We start from the raw sequence: 25627 nt of genomic DNA, 5'->3' as shown, positions 1-25627 counted from the left end.
CACTAGCTCCTTGTGGTGCGTGTAAATCATCAACGGTAAAAAAATTAAAAAAGAGAGCTAAAGCCTAAGGTCTAACTGGTTCTTCAAAACCTAGAAAGCCTGAACTCATTAACTTATTGGTATTTTTGGACCCTGTCGAGAGTTTGAATAATGAATTAAATCAATAAGTTGGTGATTTGATTGTTTATGAAATGGTGAAATGTCTTGTTAAATTAAAGGTGTTGTGAAATGTATATATAAGAATGAGGAAAAGTATACCGGTTTTTCAAAGGATTTTATAGTAGAAGAGAGCTCCAAAAAGAGATTCGGTTTATTGATAGTTTTAGATTCAAGGTAGCTAGCTTTGATAATTTTGTAAAAGAACTTGATGAAAACATTGGATAAATCAATTGTTTAAAAGATTATTAAAAACAAAGATGTAATTTGGAATGGAGGTGCTTAAATATGATTCTTCAGAAAAAGAAAAAAAAAAAAAAAAATGTAGATCTCTTGATTGCTGATGCAAAGATTTAAATGTAAAGCACCATGATTCAATTAAATGATTTATTATGCCATTTCATTTTTATACGCGTGTAAAAATTCAAGTGACAAATTTCTAACCACTCAAAAAAATATGTTTCTGCGGGTGGGTTTTTTATGATTGACACATTTTACTTTACTAACTTATTAGACTCTAACCGGTTCATAAATATATTCTTTTAGTGTAAACTTTATATTACACACTGTGTATTGGTTGAATTTAAATATTTTCAAAGTTATTGAATCAGTATGGCAGTTCAGAATGTTTTCTTGATTAACTGAGCAGTTTCTCTAACTTAATACTAAATCTAATAAAAATTTAACAGTGAATAACAGTTTCTAATTTATCAATCTTAAAATGGTAAGCTTTATTATTTCAACTATCAATCTGATTATTAAAAATACATTTTTTATTTTTATTTGAGATTTTATTCTGAACAAAAATATCAGTCTTAAACTTAACAAAAAAAAAATGTAACCTTAAACTTAACAAACCTTTGAAGCTCCAAGTTGAGTAAACAGTAAGATAATGCTATATATCAACATCAACATTCCAATATCAAACACTGTCATTGCAGTTCCACCTGTAAAAGAAAGGAAGCAGGATATAAAAGTCTAATACTTACAATATTTTACAAAAAATGATTTTTTATCACTTAGTAATTGCCCTTTAAATGCATGTAAAAAAAAAAAAAAAAAAAAAACATTTACTAAAAAATAATGATATAACAAAAACAACTCAAAAGAAGCTAATGTGTTTAACAAGACTTTTCATTAGCGTTATAAGCATATCTAAATTAATTGGACAGTTTTTAACTTTTTAGAATAGATGTTTTATGTACTAGATTTATTTTTAAGCACTAGATTCATTTTTACAGGTTTTATTTGAGAATTACCTAATCCACTTTATTATATCAGTCTTTTGTAAACTTTCTTCTGACCTGTCATACTGTTGAAAAGCTTTGGATAAACTACTTTTTAACTGTTATTAGTCTTGTAAATAGTTTTTCTAGCATTTTAACTTTTTGTATTAAGTTTAGATTGCTATTGCAGTTGCAAGTTATACAGGAACGTTGATCGCTCTTTAATTTCCTAAACTACTAATTTCATTATACCACATTTACATATTAATCATAAACAGTATCTGTATTTTTTTATGTAAAATGATGTCAAATTTGATATGGAATTAGGATTTGATTCTTAATTCTACCATGATCTATGTTGTTTAATGATATTAAGTACATAAACTTTCGATATAATATATCATAAAATAAAATTAAAAAAGGTCAGGACAATCTATTTCACTTTGAATTAGATACTGAGTTAGAAAAAAGAAATATGTTTTAAACAACTTGGTCTAATAAAACCAATTAAATTTTCACCCTAAAGTCATGGTTTAAAATAAGGAAGAAAAACATCGAGCTATCTACTACCTTAAACAATACTTATGGGAGAGATTCATGATATGATTCTACCAAAAAACATTTTATTTACCATACTCTTTAGCAGTGGCCAAAAAAATAGGCACAATTTCCATAAATCCAATACCAACTAATCCATAAAAACCATAAAGAATGACACAAGTTAAACCCTGCTTTGATCTGAATAATAAAGGAAAATGAAATTAGTGAATGAAGTATCCAATAATGCATAAAATATTATTCTCTAATTTATAGATAAATTTATTCACTTAAATACAATATTTCTAAGCATGATGGGTAAGTTGGAAAAGTTACCAACCTCAAAATCCTACCCAGCGATGAATACTTGAGAGCATGAATTGTTCTGTGAAAAAGAGAATCAATATTTTTACTGCTTTTATGTATGGCAGCATTTTCTGACATCACATGATGCTGTTCTTCAATATTTTGAGAGATCTTCGAGTAGCTGTCCAGTTTATCTGTGAAATCACTGTGCACCAGTGTTTCTTTTTTAATTAAACAAACCGTCTCAGGTTTTAAAACACTAAAAGAACATGTAAAAATTAAAGCTTTTTCACTCTTTTTTTTTGTAGCTTAAAGTTTTAAAAATGTTATTTACCTGTTATCTCCAGGAACAACCCAAAATATCCATAGAATTGCAAGAACGAAAATGGCTGTTATTACCAGGTTTGGTAAAAATATTGGATATTTCCCAAAGAAAGAGTCTAAACCAAAGAAGCAATATATTTAAAAAAGTACTAGCACATATGCAAATATGCAAATACACACAATAAATAATTGTAGAAAAACAGAATACAAATATAAAAATAATGATTTTATACCTTTAGTGAAAGTATGTGGGTAACGCTCAACAGGAAAAACCAATAAAGCTAAAGTTCAAGATTTGTGCAATGAATGAGATTTAGGTTATGAAGTAAAACACAATAAAAAAGTAAATTTCTTTTAACATAAGTGTTTGTGAAAGCAATGCTTTATTTAAGAATTACTAATTCATAGTGCATTTTACACAAGTTAGTTAGGCAAGTTAGAAAAAATATTCTCTGAGTAATATTTTGAAAACTGAAAAATAAGATTGAGTTTTATCTAAACATTCAATTGATTCTTGAATTTTTTAAATGACAACCTCTAACTGTGGATGGAAAAACTGGCAAGGCTGAGGAGTTCTCCTTTGATATTGAGTTCCAGCCCCTTGTAATGGTTTGCTTGAAAAGCCTGAGACTTAATTGGGCCTATTTGCATATACTGCTCTCTTCAATTGTCCCGATTGAATAATTAAGTGAATTCAAAAAAAGGCTAGAGAAAGATCCATAAGGCTTTGATTAAATATGGGTTATATTTTATTTTAAAGCAATGAGATTTCTTAGGTCTCATGGCTCAGAACTCTTTTCTGTTGGAATGTATAGCTTTCACCAGTGAAAGTCTTCTTAGATATGGTACCATATGCTTTTTTTAAAAATCTGATAAGAACATCTGTATTCACTTGTTCTTTCCCTTTAACATGGGTGAAAATTGTTAAGATGGGTGAAAATTGTTTACCAAATGAAGCAACTGCTAGCTTCATTGTTGACTAAGGATAATGACCTAAGTTAACTAAGTTAATGGGCAAGTTTTTCTCTATTAAGAAAATTTTCAACAAATTTTGGCCAAAACTCTTTAATCAGTTCAGAGGTTTTTTTTTATTCGCTCTCTAACTAGAAGCTAAGCTATTTTGTAAAAAGTTGAATTATAGGCCTGCTAACACAAATCTTCTTGATAGTCTTTAGATTCTTCTCATGGTCTTTTCTACTTCAAGCATTGTATTGATTTTCTTATGGCGATAGGAGAATCTTCTGAGCATATTTCTTAACTTGGTTTGTGAAAATTATTACCAACAAATTTGTTCACAGAAATTAGCTGAGTACTTTTAGACCCTCTAAAATTTGATTCTGGTTACTAATCTTGTAGATAAAAAGCATAAATCAAGTTTCACATTACAGTTACTTTTGCTTCAATTTTTAGGCTATTTTATATCAAAATTATTTCTGATTTCAGTTTTGCCAACTAAAAAACACAATAAATACAAAAATTCGATTTTGTTAAGCCATTTAAACTTCTGAAAATTTTTTCTGCAAATCATTACCCCACCCTGTAATAAAAAAGATAATTGTGTCAATACACTGCTGTAAAAGCTATATGCAAAGTGAATGTAACAACAAAGGGAAAAAATATCATTTTTACTACTAAATATTTTACCTGCTAAACTAGGTCCGATGATAAGTCCAACTTGATATCCAGTAAAAAGGATTGTTAAAGCCAATCCAACATTTGTATCATCGCAAACGTCAATTATAATGCATTTAGTAATGACAACCACACCTTAAAAAGTAATACTTTAGAACTAGAAAATTAATCATAAAAGCAACATTATTTTAAACAACATTGCGAAAATGTAACACAAAGCATTATAACAGCAGTTACATAACAACTAGATAACCTTAACAGAAAGACAACATTTGAATATATATATAAAGGAACTTAATAACATAAATTCAAAGCTAAAATTATTTGTTTAAAGTGCAAGTTGATTTATTAAATATTTCAATCTTTATAAACCTAAAAAATAAAAAGAAGTGTGAAAAATCTAGACTCACACTCAGCTATTGTTTGATGCTATATATACAAAAAAAACTTTCATTTTGCATTCAATATCTGCAACAATTCAAAATATGGTTGGCTTGATGGTCTGGTACTGCTTTAGTTTTTTTTTTTTGAGAACACTCCCAATATTGAGAATGTTCTGATGTTTTTAAAAGCAATGGCGCATTTTGACAAGGTTAATATCAAAATTATCATGTTATTATTACAAAAGTTATTATAATGTTTGTTTGTTAGTTGTTCTATTAATTTACAGAAATTCTTAATATGAAAAATTGAAACTTCAAATCAACATTTAAACCGTTTGAATTTTTTTTTGCTATTCACTAATAATATGTAATCAAATTTGTCTATAGAACAATCCAAATGAAAAACATGAGAAGTGAGAGGTTAAAAAAATGCAAGAGCAATATTAAAACATACTCTTACATACTCTAAATAATATAACTGAAGCTAATTTTGAAGTTAAATTTACTAACCCATTGATGCGCCTTGTAGCAATCTTGTAACTAAAGCCCAGCTATATGAGTGGCTGAATCCAAATGCAAATGTTGATATAGCAATTCCAGCAGACGAGATAAGCAACACTTTCTTTGTGCCCAGTATATCACCAAAGTAACCCCACAAAAGGCTTTAGTGAGTGTTAATAAAATTATACTTAATATATTAATAAGTAGTTAATAACAGCAACAATAACAAAATATTCAGAATCAACTGCTCTATGGATGCTTTTATTTAAAAATATCCAAGACAATCAACCCTCTACCCTCTCTGCCTCCAACAAATGAAGGTAATTTGGTTCCAAGTATGAGGCATGTATGCATTCCATTTGCCACTAACTGTTATTCTAATAGTTTTTTTTTTTAACTAAACCAATTTAAGATAAAAAGTCAATGATAAGAAAGTCTCAATTTTTAACAGCCTCACCACAACCACCTCGATTGATACCATATTGAAATTTAATTATGTCATTATTGATCAAATGAATGAAAACCCAAAAGTGTATTTCAAGGTTCACAAAACTGTGATGCAAAGGGTTACTGGAAAATAACTTGTAAAAAAAAAAGTTACACACTTTCTGCCTAACATTTGTTTAATTTTTTAGGGTGAAAGTTAAATTTGTGAAGAGAAGTGTTTTAAATTTTTGACAGTAACCAGTGCTTTACGGTTTATGAGATGGAAACTCTTAGTTTCAGGATTTTTTCATTATTTCTTTCATTGCCTCCAAATTTTGTCAGCATGTTGTTGATTGTTTTGCAAAAACAAAAATCAAAATGAAAATCAAAATAAGATTAAAACAAAAACTATAGAAAATATTCATGTTGAGATGAGCGCAGATGCTCATAGCAATAGCCAAAACAAATCTAAGATAAAATTGCTTTGAATTTATTTCATCATTTTCAACAACTTAAAAAAGTTGATGAAAATGAGAACATAAACCATGCGCAAAAAAGGAAACTCTTCTGAACTAAGAGATAATTGATATGATAACAGAGTTTTATTGTGATAACTGTTATTGCTGCTTTACACCAGGGAATAAAGATTTTGTTAGTGTTAAAATAATATTTGTAAGCAAAAAAGATTTAATGCAATCTTTCCACATACGCATTCATACATGACGTTTATATTAATTCGGTCTTCATGGGGATTTTTTTTATGGATTAGATTTTTTAAGGATTTATCAAAACAATGTACGATAATTTTTTCAATTACCTGTAGCTAAATAGGTGGTTTAAAAACATGCTTTTTTACAAATGGTTTTTAACTTTTAGTTATCTATTGTAATGACTGAAATCATATTTTTATTTCTCACATTTAAAACTACTGAGGTACAAAATTTCAGGCTGGCAGCATGCATATTAATGTTAGTGACATGTATAACCAGGTTATTAACAATATTATTAATAAAAAATTGAAAACTCTAAACCCACATATTTTGTGGCACTGATAAAATAGATATTGATATTTTTTTAAACTTGTGCTGGGCCAGCAGTTCAAAATACTCTGCCTTATGTATTTTTTTGCATTTCAAAACTCTGGTTTTAAGTTAAAAACAATTTAAGTATTTCAGTCAGTTTCAAATTTTCTCTTTCTTATTACTAGAAAAAACCACTAAAAACTAAAAAAATTTTGTTTCAATTCCCAAGATTGATAAAACTTTGTCTGGTATATTTTCTTGAATAATTCAATAATGAATTTGTCAACTTTCATTAAAAAGTTAGAAATTGGTACTATAAATTAGCGTATATCTAAACTTTGTTAAAACTGCAAAAATAAAAGAAATAGGATTAAGGCAAAAGATGGATGAAGACGAGTTTTAATTTTAAAATACTCATAATATGGTTTCATTCAAAAACAGGTCTTAAAAGAAATTTCAAAACTGAAAGATGTTTTATAGTCAAATTAGGGATACATCTACTTCAGTCTGTTAAACTTTGAACATTCTATTATTGAACATTATAAATGAAAAAATCCTTAAGTTAAACAAGTTCCAGTTGTTAGCTTTCTAAGAACAATGAGAAGTGAAATAAAAACCAAAAGAAAACAGGTGTTTATTGTGAAAAGCAGGTTTTAAAAAAATTCATTTAATCGAACTCTGAAAACATTAATTTCTGAATTAGTAATTTTTTGAAGATGTTGGAATAATAACAAATTACCAAGTAGGAAAACAAAGCTTGTAGACTGTAGACAAATAGGCTGCTATTTGAAAAATAAAATCAGGTGCTCTGCAATTGATGTAACTTTTTTTCTAACTGAAAAGTTTTTTTAATATTTTTAATCATATAGCAAAATTTTAAAGATAAAAATATCAGGCAATCGCAAAACAAAATATTGCATATGGAAACTAAAAATTACATTTTTACTTAAATTTTATTATTGTTTTAATTTGAAACATACAATAAAGGTTTATTTTCAGACTGCTTTTCACAGATGTAAGATAAAAGTCAATAACTTTTTAAATTTAATGTATCTTGCTCTTTGTCTCTTTGAATAAGCATATTTCTTAAAAAAGCAATAGTGGCTCCTTTTTTTGTTCTAAGAAAAAATTCAAAGCTAAATTATCGTAAAGAGCAAAGCTAAAGACTTTAAACCATTAATTTTCAAAGTGAATGTTAAAAAGTAATTCTAATTTCATATCAATTCATAATAGTCACTTTATATAAAAATAACTGAAATCTTTATATTTCAAGCAAACCTGCTAAAAATTCTTGATATAAATAATGATGCAGCAATTAACCCAGCATCTTTCCCTAAACAACAAAAAATGGGTATAGAAAAATATAAAATTTCTCTGACAACTATTTTATTATTGTGCAATAACCTTTAGCCTTTTTAAAAGTCATACCATAATTAAAAATACATATGAAAAAAGTAACTAATGCACTAATGCACAAAATTAATTAGCACAAGTTTCTCTATGTTTTATTAATTTACTATCATTTATTTGCATAAATTGATGTGAAAATTCAGGAAGTGCACAATTTATTTCCTGGTTAAAAACAACTGTTTTTCTTAAAAAATTGTGTATTGTAGCTTAAAAAAAAAAACAGATGTTTGAATAACAAACAGACTTTTTAGGACACTGTAAGTATTTTCAGACTACTTTGTTAACAGTGTAGGATTGAGTCACAGTTTTATGTATTATATCATCATTTTTTCAAAAACATTTTTCTACTCTGAGCCATGAAACAAAATTTCCGAGTTTTTCCAACCAAGATATTTCATCATGACCATTCCTTTTTTAGAAACTACAATCATTTGTAAAAATGACGATAAGCGATTTTAAAAACAGTTTGTAGAAATGGTGATTGGCAATTTTAAAAAAGTTTGTAAAAATGATGCTGAATGATTTGAAAATTTCTTAACATTTGCAACATAAAGTAAAGCTTTATGCGCCTTTTTAACCAAAAAAACCAAAATTAGCAAAAAAAAATAAAAAAAAAGATATAAAAGAAGTGTTTCAGACATTGATTTTGAAAACCTTTCACTCATTAAATGAGAGTTAATTGATTTTAGCTAACTTGTTTACACGATATCATTGCAAAGGCACATTCATATGATTTGCTTAAAAAGAGGTTTTGAAAAGACCTTATATATTTCAAACTTTGATAATCTTAAATAAATGATTTTTTTTTTTTTTTTCCAAATTTTTGCACCTTTTCTAACTTAATTTAATAATACCATAGACATTTACCTGTTTGAACTTCTGAAGCTCCAAATGTCTAAAAGAAATACATTTAACTCTAAGCATTGTGAAAAATAAGAACTTGGAATTCAACACTTAATCTTTATAATTAAAACTTAGCAGTAATTTATTTATTTTTTGATTATTTATTTTGATAAAAATATATATTGATAGGAAAAATATATATAAAGAAAATTATTTTGATTATTTTTTTCATATGTATTTTATATTAGATTATGTATAAAAAAAGGCATAAGATACATATTAAAAGTCCAATACTCATCAAAGTATTCATTTAGATTTAAAAATATAAAACCCTGAACCATCTATTCTTCTTAATGAATTTAAAAATTTGCTTGATAAAAGCACTGCTACCTTAATTATTGACAAATCCTATCCTGATTTGTATAGAGATGAGTTAAGAACTAATCATGCAATACTTTTAGATACTTCACAATAAACTCTATCTCTATTAGAGACATTAATAGCTGGTTTTATGCTGAAGGTGATGCAGTTTTTATCCTTAGTTTTACAAAAATGTTAATCAGGTAACTTTCTTTAGCAATCTGACTAAAAAATCAACTAGACTCCTTGGCTATGAACTATCTAATCATGTTTTAGTATTTCTAACAAACTCATTTTAAAATAACTCTTTTTTAAATTTAAATGGTTTATCATCTGTTGAACTTTTTGATAGAGATAAAGAAATTATGTTTTTTCAAAGTGGCTATGTATTCAGCAAATTTTATTGCAGAATTAGCAGTTTTTGGTTATGGAAGCAAAAGTTAAGCAAAGACTGCCTTTCACTTCTTAATACTAATAAAGCAGAACAACCTTATAATAAATTTGTGAATGCTAAAAAATGTGGTGGTTTGTGAAGTGTCTTCTCCAAATTTAGAAAGTAAAAGTTTTGTAAAAAAAATTGATTCAAAGTTAATTGTAACTGAAATTTTAAAAAGCAGTGGAGTTTTAGCTAACATTGAGTTTCCAAAGAACTTTCTTTAAACTTATTTTATTATCTCATTACACTTTATGCCAGAATAAAATCTTTTTCATATGCAAAAGAAAAACTAAGTATCCACAAAATCAAAGAGAATCAAACCAAGTTAAAATCCCTCTGCTCAAATATGAAAAAAAATCACTTGGATTATAATAGTTTAGTAGAATATCACACTAAAAAAGGGTTATTTTCATAGTCACAAGTCTCATAAAAGCATGCTTGGCATAGTAACTTTTTATCATAAAAATGATTAATTTTTAAAAATGTTATTTGTTCCTGTGAATAAGAGCTAGGTAAAAGACCCTCCCTTATCTCTACAAAAACAAAGAATATTTTAAAATGAAGTCTGAAATTAACTATACACACATGTTTTATATTTATGATATAAAACAAATAACTCATAGATTTAAAAGTTAAGATTAGTTGATATATGTTTGCATACATACATACATACATACATACATACATACATACATACATACATACATACATACATACATACATACATACATACATACATACATACATACATACATACATACATACATACATATATATTTACATATATTTATATATATGCATATATATCAACTAATCTCAACTTAGATTTGCCTGTGAAATCACTAGTTTTTTTTTGGGGGGGAAGTGGATACCTGTAGAGGTTTTATAAAATAATAGACGCCTGTTTAAATTGAACAAAAGTAAATGTAAAAAGGGTCTGCAAAATTAAGCAAAACTTAATTTATTATCAATAATTTATGTCATTTAAAATTTTTAATAAGATTTGTGACTATGAAAATAGCCATTTTTATGCATGTTGTTTTATTTGTTTTCAGCAGTACAAGGAGACATAAGGAAAATTTTTATTGAATCACTTGAAAAATCAACTTTTCATATGAAAATATTTTTCAGAGAAGGTCTATTTTCTGCGTGGTATACATATTGTACTCTCCCTTAATACTTTTTTTGCTTCATTGACATTCTGACAGTTACCAGCAATTGGGTGAAATATAAGTTGATTTCAAATGGTATTATTATTGAAACCAAATCATACAAGGAAGGGTTATCTTTTCTTCTATTAATTGACCATTGCTGTCTGAAGTAATTTTCTAAAGAATCCTGGCAAAACCTCTCAGTTAATGCATAACTTACATTGTTATTAATTAAAAATTTGACAAGTTCATTAACAGAATTAAATGTGATTTTTAAACCTTCATGAGTTTGTCTTGTAATAAACATATTACACTCACTTTTTAAAAAATTTCCAGATCTTGATTCAATAGAAAAAAAGCCAATCAGAAAGTACTTTTAAAATGTTTCTATTTGCCAAGTAAATCAAACATCGTTTGTGTCAGAAAATGGTTTCAAAAAAGAGTTGTATTTTGATAAAGAGTTGTATTTTGATATACAATTATTTGTATTCCAAACATTTAAGCAATCAAAAAAATCACTAAAATATTTTCAAAGTTGTGCTGTCTCAGCTGTATCTGATGGTGTAAAGATTTTTAATGCAGTACCACATGAATCACTTAACACTTGTGCAGCTAAATGAATATTCTTAGCTGAGATATTTTGATGTGCTCAACAGTTAGCTTTGGACATGCATGTAACTGACATTTTAAATCCTCATAAAACAAATCAGAAATATGGGACCATAGAATATGTTAACCCTGATTCCACATATAGTGATTGCTTTTACCAGTTCCAGAATGGAAAAGGTTGTTCCTTGCTGTTTTACTTAAATGAGGAATATTAAAAGTAAAATATGTAAATCTTTTATCATTATCATCAGCAAATAGATTATCAGTGCAGTAATTCACATCAACATTACCATTAAGATCTTCTTCAGTCAGATTAAATTGTCTTTTAAAAAATTTTCTATTCGATGATGCTCCATCACAAGTAACAGCCATTACTTTTAAACCAACAGAGATTTCTAATACTCCTACAGCTTTCCAAAATAGGAAAAACAATTGTACTGATGTAATAATTGTAGTAGCGAAATTTGCAAAACTGTATTTAAAAAGATTTGCAATACTTCTAATTAAAAAAACTAAAACATGAAAAACAAATTTATTGGCTTGTTGATTATAAGTTTATAGAGATTGGTATACTTACACTACATGTTACTTGATCTGTTACTGTAATTTCAGTAGTTTATGCATATTACATTAAAAATAAATTGATTGTAAAGTACTGACAGAACGGTCACCCTGTATTAGCTTGTTGTAATTTTGCAAAATTAACTCTAGGATCACCCAAATCAACATAACCAATTACTTCTTCAGAATGCTTGTCCCAAACAAGATTTTCTTTAATTTTCATCAAGAACTAGGTTTATAAATTTCTAATGAACCGAAAAATTTATGACTTTGTCTTTCAATTCTTCAATTATGTTTTTATTGAATCCTAACTTATATAATTAGCTTTACATAATTTTTATAGTGATGCAATCACCTACGACTTGGTAAAAGCAGCTGGTCATTTTGCAGCTAATCCCAAACAGTAACAATTTAAACAGGCGCCTACCAACAAATCCCTTGCCTCAAGCTTTTTAAATAATTTTGCTGCTCCAAAAACAGGTTTGTAAATGGAGAAATCTGACTTTTATCAGCTCCTGCCATTATTTGAACAAAATCACTTTCAATATTTTTACTAATAACTAGTGGTAAATTTCCAATCTCTTACTTCATCAAAGCTAATTATTTTTTTAATTCTTTATTTTCCAGACAAACACTCTGTTATGTAAGTGTCAGACAATCTGGAGATGTAAATGTAATTGGTGCATAGAATTTAGCAGGGATACTACAATTGGCTAATTTTTTTTTAAACATTTGATTTCACTTTTTTCAATGCTTTTGCGTTGAGAACAGCATAATGTCCACTCAATCAGCATAATACATGACTGAGATCAAAAATACTCTGTCTAATTTAAGGGAAACTTACTCCTAGAAGAAAATAAATCAAATTTTTTTCAAATACAATGTCTAATATAAAGAATTGACTTAAATACAATTCCAGACATCAGTTATTCCACTCATGGTTCAGTCACAAATTTTAACTTGCTGATGCAATTTAAGAACTCTTCAAATGATTTATATGTAGGCTTAAAGGTATTAACATTATTTGAAGTCGTTAAAGCATCTTTTTTAGCAAGGGCAGATGCTGATTTTTTTGTATAGGAATTGATGGTGTGAAACTTTTTTGGTAAGCATAGAGTTGGCAATGATCCAGGTTTTAGTGTCTTTTTTTATTGTCATTAAGTATCATTTCTGGAAGACAATGCTTTTTGCAAATAAACAGACACTTATTTTCTATTTGAGTCAGAATGTATAATAAAAATAAACGCGGACCCAAAAAAAAAGGCAATTTTTGTCTTAAATTTAAGATGGCATTTTTTTATAATGATTCAAATTAGAGTGTATAATAAAAATTCCTTCTAACTGTCATTAGAAGCAGGAGCTTTAAATATTGAGACTCCCTTATGCCTCCTAGAAGTACTGCATCCATAAATAGAACAATTGATGAAAACAAATTTTGTACACTCTGAACCAGACTGGACACTAAAAAAATGCAAACAAAGGATTACTGCAAGTGGCCAGACTATTTCTCATGAATATGCCATAATGTAACACCATAACTTGATATTTTATAACACTTTCTCCCTCTAATCAAAATGATAATTGATAAAAATATAAAAATGGCTAAATCATCAAATAACATAATGCAAACTTACTAACTTCCCAGCTAAATTTTCACTAAGTTTAATTTAATAATTTTTTTTTTTTCTTTATTTACATTACATCTATTTTTGGCAGCCTAACTCTGAGGAGTATGTTACAAAACAGATGTTACTTGTAAAAAAGGAATTAAAAAAATAACCTGAATATCAACCATTCATCATAATGTGTTAAACAAAAAATACAACAAAAACAGAAAAGCATTACTAAGAAATTGTGAAGATAAAAGTTTGTTATAATATCTATTAGTTACATGTCATTTTTTGTTTATAATAAACTATATTGTGAGAAGGCTAATTAAAAGATTAACAGAAGTTTATTTAAAAAAAAAAATTACCTTAACAAGTTTGGGCAAGTAGGAGAAGACAGTTGTCATGGTCATGGCATCAGCAGTCTGTAATTTGTAGATTTAAAAGAGATTAATCAATGCATTGCAAATTGTAAAACTAAAAAGTATTTAAGAAGGTAAAACTTACATATCCTGACTTAATATGTTATGTTAGCAGATGAATTTATTGTAAATAGCTTTTGTTATAAGTAAGCATTGTTTAGTTAAAAAAAATCTTTTTCTCTATATTTTTTCATATCTCCAATCATATTCTTTCAAAGTGAATAATGGCTACAGAAAAAGTTCAAACCCAATGAAACAAGTTTTGAAGACAAACTTAAATATGTGTAGTCTATCACTAGCTATGATTTTTTATGAATTTATTTACATCCTTTATGGTTATACCATGTCAAAGTATCCAGGGCAGATTTTACAACTAGGGATGGCAATCCCAGGATCCCTTACAAATTGGTAATCCCATAATCCTGGGATTTTTCATAAAAAATTTCCAGGGATTTCAGGAATGTAATAAATAAAAGTAAAGATATATAGGGATTAAGCCATTAACTTATTTGTACATCATAAAGTGACTAGTTCTTATAGAAAAATATTTGTTTTATTGCTGCTTTTTCTCTTTGAAATGTTTTAATATAATTTCAAAATTTCGGCTTCATATTAATTCCAAACCATTGCTTAAGAATTAAAGGGTTCCATCTGCTTTTTATAATTTTATATGAATTTGTTAACAAAACTTTAAATTAACAATTTATAATAAATGCAAAAAATTTAAAAGTTATAAACAATATTTTCAGTTTAATTATGAAACATAATACTAAAGGCGTGTAGTTTTAATAATAAAAAATGACAGGAATAAAACATTTTAATCAAGAAAAACTGGAAGTTAAATTCTTACAACAACAACAAAAATTGGATAGAACCCTATAATTTTTATGCAAAGAAATGTATGCGTGATTAAATTAATGATGTTTTCAAAATACAGAAAGTTTATTTAATAAAATATTTTTACAGTTATTCAAAATGGTAACCGATTTTACAGTAACAAATTCAGTTAGAATTATAGATGCGATTAAGAAATGTCAAAATAATTTAAGAACTTTAGAACTTTAAAAAAAACTTAGAACTGAAATTAATATCATGAATAATTAAGCTGAATTCATTAGCACAAATCTTATATGGAGACATTTTTAAGAGGTGCAGATGAAACAGCCAGGTGCAAAGTTACTACATGCAAGAAGTACTGAAAACTGGTGGTGGTTCAACAAAAGGTCTATATTCCCATTTACTGTCTAAACATAAACTTAAAGCAACATTGCAATTGCAAAACCAAGTTTACCCATTAGAGCTTCAAATTTGAAAGAATTAAAAGAAGATCTTCAAAACAAAAAACCAAAAATCACAAACTATTTTTCAACAACATCAAAAAAAGAGGAAAATCTATCTGAAGTATTGGCACATATGGCACTGAAATATGGTATATCATTTAGTAGAATTTGAAAATCCATTTACATACAAGCTGGGTTAACTGAATGAGAATATAAAAATGTCCGAAAACCATGTAATACTATCAGAAAAATGGTGCTTTGCTACTAGGAACAGCTTAAAAAGCAAGTTATAAAAGGAATAATTTATCAAATATCAAGAGGCTCTAAATTTTCCTTAACACTTGATGAGTGGACTTCTTTTAAAAACTGCAAATAATAGAATGCAAATGTACATGAGTTGAAAAGCTAATGGAATTTAAGTTTGATCTGTACGTTGGGAAATATGCCAGCAGGAAAGTGTATTTCACTTCTAAAAGAAAGACTCCACAACTTTAAAATAAATCTTGAGGATGATATCATTGGTATTATGACTGATGGTTCAAGAGTTATGAAAAAACTTGGAAAAATTCTAGAAATGGATCAACAATTATCCTTTGCCCACGCTCTACAGCTGGTAGTTATATCAGCTCTTTACAAAAAAGACGCTGGTCACTTTGAAGTTAATGAAAGTTTAAATGATGAGAAAACTATTTTTGCAAATTTAGATAACAACAATGATGAAGACAAAGATGATGATTATAATAGTGAATATGTTTATGAAGAGGAATTCATTGTTAACTAATGAAACATCTGAGGTTAAAATTAAGCATCAAACTATTGGACCTATTATAAAAAAAATCAGGAAAAAACAAAAAATGAAAATTATTTACAAAAGTATATAACAATTGAGTTTGGAGAGGTCATCCATTTAATCATGGATTGCAAACATTTGTAATAACAATTATTTATACTTAACTAACATTCATATAGGGTCTATGTACAATGAAAGTTAGGAAAAACTAGGATAATGCAAACCAAAAATCTCTTAAATATGGAAAACTAAGCTTTTAACAGTTGCATATTTAGTTTGAATAGCAACTTTAGATAACTAACGCAAAGGCTTCATACAAAGGTATCTGACATATATTTATACGAAATATTTTCTGTATATAATAACTGAATAAAAAAGTTCAAACTTACAAATACAAAAGTTAAAGGAAAAACAACATGATATTTCAGAGGAGTCATTCCTTCACTGTAGATTGCACGCTGCAAAAGTAACTTTATGTTCATTCTTGAAACAAAGAACTTTGAGTGATATCAACTGGTGTCAGTCTAAAATGTTACAACCCATCTCTAGATAAAATATATGCTTGTATAAATTTTTAACAATATAAGAATATATATATATATATATATATATATATATATATATATATATATATATATATATATATATATATATATATATATACATATAATATATATACACACACACACACACACACACACACACACACACACACACACACACACACACACACAAATGATTACAGATTGAAGGTTTTGGCTATTGTAATAAAATCCTAAAAAATAAAAGCTATTTTATCTCAGTCTTGGTTTTTATAACTTCTTTGGCTGTTAGATTTATTTCTTTTGCCTTTTGAGAAGCTAAAACTTGTATTTTGCAAAAAATAAGTATTATGCACAATCTATTTTGCACAATCCTTTCTGAATAAACTTTGCATATCAAAGCTTTACAATCTCTTTGCATTAAGAATGATGAAATGACTTTGTGTTACTATTTGATTACAACTTTCTTGCTGCTGCTTAGAACACCATATTAAAATACTTTTGACTAACTTAGTGAACATCATAAAATTAAAATAGAGAACTTCTGTTACTTGTTAAATTAAGTGGTGAACCCCGAAATTTTTACCAGATAAATACATATACCTGTCAGAGTAGGCAATATATATATATATATATATATATATATATATATATATATATATATATATATATATATATATATATATATATATATATATATATATATATATATATATATATATATATATATATATATATATATATATATATAGCCTACTCTGACAGGTAGCTTCAAAATAAAGCTTGTCTTTAGAAAAATTAACCGAAGGTGAATGAATGTTTTCCATCTCTTTTAATCTTTTGTTCGAAACAGATTAAACCAATTTTTTCAAATTTTGGGAAGTTTAGTGGATAGCCTTTTGTATTTCATTTGAGGTGGTGTTAATTAAACATGATTTTAGGAATAATCATAAATTTAGGAATAATTTAAGGAATAGTATAAGATTTCCACTTTTACAATACCTGAATCATCAATGGTTCATATTTTATACACCAGTGCCTCATACTTTATGCTCAATCATCAATGATTTATTTACAGACAAAAATCATTTTTATGTTTTTAAAGGTTTCTCTTTGCATTTTGACAAAAAATTGCCATACACACAAGCTCCAAATTATAGTGGATATTTCAAAAGAAAAATAGATTTGGTTGTTTATTGATGCTGATGCCGCAAATCTTTATGTTTTCTGTGACCAAGTATGTTACATCTTAGAGGCCGATTCTTAGAAAACTATTTATTTAAAAAAATGCTGCGCAATTGCAGACAAAAAACCTTTTATCTCATCCGAACTAATTACAATATAAAGAGTACAAATAAAAAATTTTAAATAGAAAACAGGAATTTCGTATTTTCATACCACGGTTTATGTTCTTTATAAACAAATATCTATGTTTATTATATATATTTGTATCTAACATATATTTTTATATTTGTATATTAAACATTTAAATTGACAACAACAATAGGGATTTATAAAGAAATCAGATTTACGTTGTTTCTAAGTTTTTACACCAAAAGACGATGACAAATAGCCAAAAGTTATTACGTGAACTGAATGATTCGATCAAAGATTTGAATCTCTGCAAGGAGAAAGCTAAATTTTTTACATCACGACCAATACCTGCCAACTCCCATGCACGTTTAAGAGATGGACGTGCAGCGATATTGTTTTTTTTTTTTGCGAACCATGCTCGTTGCGTATTGTTATAAATCTTTTCTAAACAATAGAAACTAAATTATATTTAAGTCAGTCGAAATGTCGGAAATTTTTGGTCTCGTCTAACCAGTTACATCAACTTTCTTTTTCTTATTAAAGATAACAGCAATAGAAACAAGTTTTAAGCTGAATTTTATATAGCTAGACATTCTTAATACTTTAAGAAATAACGCTGAGATCATCTACTTAACTACTTTAGTACATTAATTGCTTTAGTACATAAATATACTAGAGATATAATAAATAATACAAAATATCAACTAGTTTTGTAGCTACCTAAAGAACAATGGTTTCATGTCCAGGGAGTCTATGAATATTATAGAATTTTCTATTTTTATGTTTAACAACAGATATATATACAGTTAAGGATAAATATACATAAAATAAATGTAAGTTCAATAAAGAAAAAAATTTGTCACAGTTTTAAAGAATTTAGCGAAGCCAGTTTTCCATAATATATTATTGGTAAACCGCAATAATATATTATGGAGGCTATAGAGTAGTTGAGGCAAAAAAAGGCGACATATCGGAAAAATACTATAAAAGCTTAAACTAATACATGTGATCAGAGTTTCTGTTTTAAAACTGTGGGCAGCCATTTTAATAGATTTTTTTGTTGACGGGTAAAAATTTAGAGTTTGTCGGAAACTCTCATGGCTCGCTGATTTCTGCGGCCTCTTTGATCTAAAACAATGAGTTGCACGTCCATCTTCTTATACGTCCATGCCAACTCCCGATAAACTAGTGTAATTTTGGGCACAAAGCATTAGGGATGTCTTTCAGGTCTAAATAATCTTAATAAATCGCAACTTAAAGAAATATTTGAAATTTGTAATGATATAAAAAGATACATTTGTAACACAGCTTTGCATTAAACTTTAAATCATATATCACTTTATTCGCTTTTTATTACTTTAAATATATGTTATTCCCTATTTAGATACGAAATAAGTAGCTGATGATAATGAGAAAAAAAAACAACTTTTTTAAAAAATGTTTTTTTTTTAAAAAATAACTCAAAAATAAAATTAAGCATAGATACGAGCCAACTTTTTTTTTATATGCCTTCTTTCGTGGTGCTTTATCTCGATTACAAAACCTTAAAAAGTAAGATATTCTCATATAAACAGAGTTTCTAATTAGGTATGATCAACATGTTCATTATAAAGATATGTAAAATTGCAATCACTTTTTGTTATTTCAATAATTTGTTGTATAATATTCCTTTTAGTTAATAAAGTTTCCATTTGCATTAGAAAAATAGTTTCCATTTTGTGAAGCAAGTTTTGTGAAAAAGAATCAGTATTAAATAAATTACTTTCACTTGGTGTCAAATTTGAAAGAACTTGAATAAATTTTTGACAAATTTGAACTTTCTTTATCAAATAATCAGCAACTGATTTCAAAACCTCTTCACTTGAAATATTTTGTAATACACAAGGTTCTAATTTTTTTTTTTTTTTTTCAATAATGCAGATAGCTGTTTAAAAATCAGTTTTTCATTTGTAGAGATTTGATTCTCAAATACTACTTTGTTAAATGAGTCAATAGTAACTGCGACAGAGAAACCTGACTCTGGGAGACAATTACTATCAGAATTAGGTTGCTCTATTGAAAGTAGTACTAACCCATTGTGATAAGCTGATTTGAATTGCATTGCTGTGGTTCTGTCATTCTAATTTCCTTTACCTCGTATTAATGCAAAAAATTTTTTACTTGTTCCTGATTAAAGTGAATTGTGCAAGCATAAAAAAAATCCTCATAAAACTATTCTTTAAATATTAAACCCCAATGGCTGGATATACCTATTTGACTGTGAGCACCACAAAAATCCCACCCCTTGATCCAAGCTCTTAAATCTTTTAGCTGTTTTATAAACTTATTATATAGAGTTAAATCAAAACGTGTTTCATTCGATATTTCTCTACCTAAATAGACGGTAGAGGAAGATTCAATAATACAAAGGTTGAAAAAATCCCACCAGTTCCGACTTTTTAAAAATATAATGTTTGATTGTTTAAATGTGTATCACCAGTATATTTTGCTTACCGTTTACTATTGACGTCAGTAAAGCCATTGAACGATTCATTCCTTAATATTAAAGAAAAAAGATCTTTTGATATTTTGTATTCATTCTGCCTTAACTAGCAAAGTATAAAATAGCTAAACGAAGAAGAGAGGTTTTTCTAGTTTAAGAAAACCTTAACTAATAAATTCAATCAAATCCACTGAATATTTTACCGAACTGTGTTTCAAGTCATGTCGTTTGATTTTTATTTTTTGTTTTCGAGCGCTGATATCAGCGAAATAAACTCTCAACTGTAAACAAAGCTCTCGAGCTTTTAAAAAAGCATAATGAAAAAAAGAAAATGTGTGAACTGTTTTTATTTCTACAGATTTATTATACTTTAATTTTTGATCTTATTTTTAAATGCAACTGAATTTTTTCGCCAATGATGTCTGATTAAATAACATTATTGTGAATAAGAGGCAGTTTCAACATTTTTTCTGATTCGCTGAAAACAATTTGCCCACGGTAGTTTAAGATTGATCCTCGGCGGACATTTATAGTGCGCATGAGTAACTTTAGAAGTTTTTTTATTTCAAAGCTTGTTTTAAATATTTTTAAATTCGCTACAATAGGTACATATTCTAAAACTAAGATCTCTTCTTCCTAGTTTTGTATTACCTCATTTAAAGTTTTTAAGGAGAGTCATATGATCATAGATAATAACAAAATAAAAGAAAGTCCGGTTTTGTTGCTTCTTGATAAAGATTTAAGCAGCTGTAAAAAAAATGTATATTTTTTTTAATTTCCTATTTTTCAAACCTCTGTAACTTTTTCTTTTCAATTTTTCATAGCAAAAACTAAACTTTCTAAAACTACAATGTAAACACTTTTAGAAAACATTAACTTTATTCACCATGCATTTTTTAAAGTTAACAAAATATTGAATTAAAAAAGTACTATATCGCACCTAAAAACGTGAAATGGCGACTGCTACTGATCACATGTTATGTCTTGTCAAACTATGGAGACTATGCGGAGATTACATCGACAATGACTCATTTATTGTAAGTTCTCTAACGATCAGAATTGACAAGACATTTTTCACTGAATTAGGAGAAGACAGGTCAGACACCCATCCACCAAAAACATGTATGAAATGCTATACAGTTATGAGACATATTGAACAACGAGGAACGATCTCTATTTTTAGTTTAAGTCACTGGCCACAACTATGCTTACTCGAAAGATGCATGTGTTTATTAAAGAAGTCTGATAGGAAGAAAAGAAGCAATGTGGAAGACCACCATCAGGCAAAAAGAACATTTGGACAAGGGAGTCTATTGACATAGCTGATAACCCACATAGAGATTTATGTGTCTGTAAGGTTTGAAAAAGAATATCACACAGACTTGTCCTACTTAATAACTGTCAACATTTATTTTGTGCTACATGTACTTTTCCATATATAATTGGAAAGTTGGAAACAGAAACATAATGCACAACTTGCTGTTGTAATATCTCCATGGGTGGTATTTCAAAAGCAATGCAAAATATCCTTGAGAATATAGTCCTAAAGTGTTCTAACAATACTTGCAATAAAAAATTTACTGCAAAAACTATAAACAATCAAATATATCACACAATAGTTCCGAATCATCCAACTCATCAATGACAGTTAAAGAGATTTATAAAATTCGTGAGAATAGTGACATTCCTAAAGAATTAGATAGTACATTTGTTCACTTGGCAAAACAAAAAAAGGCAAAAAACAAACCACATTCGTTTGAACTCTCTTCTGGTAACCTCGGGTACGATATGTTTGTTTTTAAAATTAAAATAATTGTTTCCAAAAAAAAGTTAATTAAATATTTGCATATAGTTAAAAGATAAATTTGTCACCACAGGCAATACAGTTTACTATAATTCTGAAGAGCTACAAAACATCAACTGAGATTAGCCAGAGAACTATTCGAAGATGTAAAACTCAACTTTACCAATCACTAAATGAAACTGCAGGACCAACAAAAAAGGCAAAAATAACACCTGATGACTAAAAAATGAGACAAAGTTTAAATCAATTTATGCTATTCATAATCATGCAATTGAAATAAATTAGTATATTTATAGGGAACTTAATACTCTATTAAAATTATATTATAGTTTTAAAGTATTATTTAAAATGGCTCCGTATAAAACAAGTTTGCAAAAAGACCTAAGAAAACGCATTTGCTAATTTAGAAATTCGCATCTGGAAAAGCCAAATATCTTCACAGTGAAACACTTTCTAGATGAAGGAGCGACCATATATCGTGCTGTAGAACGTGTAGACAAGAATTTAGGCTATCAACGAAAAAATTAAAGCGGTCCAAATGCGAAAAAAATGGACAAAAAACACATTGACCAATTGAAAAAGGCATTTGATCATCATCACGGTGTTTCACAACGTCAAGTAGCTCAAAGATTCGATTGTGACTAATCGTATATATCTAAAATTCTTGAAAACAAGACGAATATTAGATATTACAAGAGGAAAAAGATATATATATCTCAAATTTAGGAATTATGAATTTGTCTTGGATGACGAATCATATTTCACATATGCGAATACATTGGCTGGCAACGATGACTTTCTAGCGACGTGTCATCTACAACTAGCGACGTCAAATTCAAAAGAAAGAAGAAGTACGAGGAAAAGGTGCTAGTCTTTTTGATTATATCGCCCAAAGGGACTTCAAAACCAATGTTTTTTGAAAGTGGTCAGGCAATCAACAAACAAGCATACATCGGATAACTACGCAAGCGGTTAATACCCTTCATTGATGAGCATTATAAAAATGAAGAGTACTTGTTCTGGCCAGATTTAGCTAGCTCGCACTATGCAAATGAAGTGGTTTCTTTTCTCGATGACAATATCATCAAATACCTGCCAAAGGTAAAAAATCCACCCAATGTACCAGAAGCTCGACCAATTGAGGACTTTTAGGGTCAGTTGAAACGCTTAGTCTGAGAAGATAATTGGCAAGCAACAAGCATTCCTCAACTCAAACGGCGTATCGTGAATTGTCTTAACAAAGTGGATCCGGATGTGGCAAAACATTTTGCCTCAATGACTTCAGTTCGTCTAGTTCGAATTGCTTTTAAAGATGTTGTTGAAAACCAATGAATATATTTTTTTAAGTATCATATAATTGTTTATAAATTTATTTTAAATTAAATTTGATAGCTATGTAAGTATGGCTATAATAACAATTTTAAAGTTGTCTCATTTTTTAGTCATCAGGTGTTATCTACAACAGCGGTTATGCTTGATTCTTTTAACAAAAATGATAAAATCAATATACTGAAAAAATTACATATCCCCAAGTTGAGTTTGAGTCAGAAGAAATTGTTTCACTGAAGGCAGATTGTGGTTTACCTAGGGAAAAAATAAAAAAAATGATTAAGTATAACATGTAACTACTAGTGAAATACATATAAAGATTGGAGGTGACCATATAAAATGATTTATCAAGTAGCTAATGTTGCAAATCCAAATTCAAAAAATAACATGACAGTTTTCAATATATTCGAGGCCAAAAATTATCAAACAAACCTTAAAATTGGGCTCTCAAGGCACACAGATGAAGTTAGGCAACTTCAGTCAGTAAAATGAGTGTAAATAAAACAAATTTTTCAGAAATTTTTTGGGGTAATAGTGATACAAAATTTTTAAAGAAAAACAAACATTGCTTTTTTAATTATGATTTATTTTTAATGATTGTCGTTTTAGGGAAAAGAATTTGCGTGTATTTATATTTGGCGATTATACGTTTCTGTGTGCTGTCTATGGCATCTCAGAAGCTAATGGTGAGACCATAATTTTAGTATTTGTTTAGCATATCTACTGAAAATACCTAATATCTTTAAGAACATTGTAAATAATAAAACAAATATGTAATTTAACAGGTCGTCATTATTGCTTATTGTCCAAAATCACAACAAGTGAAATGCAATTGAAAACAGAAGATCGAAAAGAATGAAATCACAATGAAATGAATTCTTTTAAGTTATTCGACGAAGAAAAGGTATAAAGTTTCGGTAAGTCTATAGGCTATATATAAGTCTTTGTGGAACCTAATCAATCTTATTCCATTTTCCTGATTAAACGCCCTTCAACACCAGCTGTGAGTTAATGTGAGTACCAAGCCTTTTATTTTACAATAACTGCTAAAATTCTTCCTTCAGGTCCAGTGGATCGATTGATTATTTTTAAATTTACTTTTACATTTATTTGTTAATTTTGTTTTATTTTAGAAACAACAGTACGTGAACTAATGGATTTTTTTCGAACTACTTGGCCAAACGAATCAATAACTCCAAAAATGCATATGTTGGAGAATCACATTGGAGTGTTTTTGAATACATGGGAAGTGGGCCTTGGATTATATGGGGAACAAGGTGGTGAGAATATACATGCAGAATTTTATAACATAGAAAGAATATATTCAAGCATGTCTGGAACCCGAAAACTAGAAAGTATATCAAGAGATTATTATACAAGAAATAACTTGATCGCAAAGTCTTGAAAATCACTCCTCATACGAAAAAGAGCTACAGAATAAAAATATAAAGTTGATGTTATGTATAAATATATATACATAACGTGTTAGTATAAAGTTACTAACAATATTGTTGAAATAAGTTGGCCATATTGTCTTTATAATAGTAAAAAAATAGCGAAATACTACCCAACTTTTTAGCATCACATCTTTGTTTAAAAAAATGGCTGGTGAAATATTATGCTAAATATTATAACACAGCTTTTATTCTTTTTAATGATATATAACACTACCTTAAAAGATATTGATTTTCCTAACTTTTTTTAAGAATAAGAATAGCAGTAAAATCCGTGGGGACAATATCGGGCAATTTCACAGTCGGATTATAGCATTTAAGCGTGAAATATCTGCGTTTGTTTTAATGCAGTCACACTTAATAGGATGTAAGCTTACAATGAGAATGTTGATTGTTCAGTTTTAAATTATTTGTTTCGTATATAACAAAGATTTAAAGAGCCCACTTAATGTCGGATTTCAAGGCTAGTAAAATAACACCCTTAGTAGCGGATATAAGTTTATGTGCAATGCGCATGCGCACAATAAATATCTGTTGCTAAACGACCGTGTGCCGTCTCAAGTTGCCAATACACTATATGACGTCATCAACTGTTAGTTAAAAAGTTTCTAGTAAGATCGCTTCAACAAGAATGAAATGACTGATCCATCCTATGAATCTTCAATTTCTTCAAAAAATCTGTTTAGCGCCTCACTTTTACATCCTTTATTTAGTTTCATA

General features: G+C 28.0%; 1 protein-coding gene and 1 pseudogene across 9 annotated transcripts in view; one reads left to right on the top strand and one right to left on the bottom strand.

The window, feature by feature from the left end:
• Positions 1 to 18244, bottom strand: part of LOC149886187 (uncharacterized) — a 55884-nt gene extending 37640 nt beyond the window's left edge. For 4 of the 9 annotated variants that reach the window (XR_016454207.1, XR_016454206.1, XM_090093352.1 and 1 more), the window contains exons 1-12: positions 17527 to 17805; positions 16372 to 16527; positions 13859 to 13915; positions 8791 to 8818; positions 7792 to 7846; positions 5075 to 5226; positions 4194 to 4316; positions 2783 to 2830; positions 2560 to 2665; positions 2260 to 2484; positions 2014 to 2120; positions 1015 to 1103 (exon numbers count right to left, since the gene is read on the bottom strand). Coding sequence is in view for 4 of the 9 variants with exons in the window: in XM_090093352.1 (XP_089949478.1) it covers positions 1015 to 1103; positions 2014 to 2120; positions 2260 to 2484; positions 2560 to 2665; positions 2783 to 2830; positions 4194 to 4316; positions 5075 to 5226; positions 7792 to 7846; positions 8791 to 8818; positions 13859 to 13915; positions 16372 to 16464 (1083 nt within the window). In the remaining 5 variants the exon portion in view is untranslated. Of the gene's footprint in view, positions 1 to 1014; positions 1104 to 2013; positions 2121 to 2259; positions 2485 to 2559; positions 2666 to 2782; positions 2831 to 4193; positions 4317 to 5074; positions 5227 to 7791; positions 7847 to 8790; positions 8819 to 13858; positions 13916 to 16371; positions 16528 to 17526; positions 17817 to 18056 lie in introns of those variants that run through there. The other 5 variants (XR_016454211.1, XM_090093355.1, XR_016454208.1 and 2 more) reach the window with 4 other exon arrangements.
• Positions 18245 to 21202: 2958 nt separating this feature from the next.
• On the top strand, positions 21203 to 23051 carry LOC149886186 (uncharacterized; annotated as a pseudogene).
• The last annotated feature ends 2576 nt before the right edge of the window (positions 23052 to 25627 follow it).

Source organism: Hydra viridissima, unplaced genomic scaffold (assembly GCF_058129835.1).
Source record: "Hydra viridissima isolate aposymbiotic clone 2 unplaced genomic scaffold, HvirCarnegie_v1 scaffold_7, whole genome shotgun sequence".
Classification (NCBI taxonomy): domain Eukaryota; kingdom Metazoa; phylum Cnidaria; class Hydrozoa; order Anthoathecata; family Hydridae; genus Hydra; species Hydra viridissima.
Note: the sequence above shows the minus strand (reverse complement) of the source record. Positions and strands in the feature narration are given on the sequence as shown.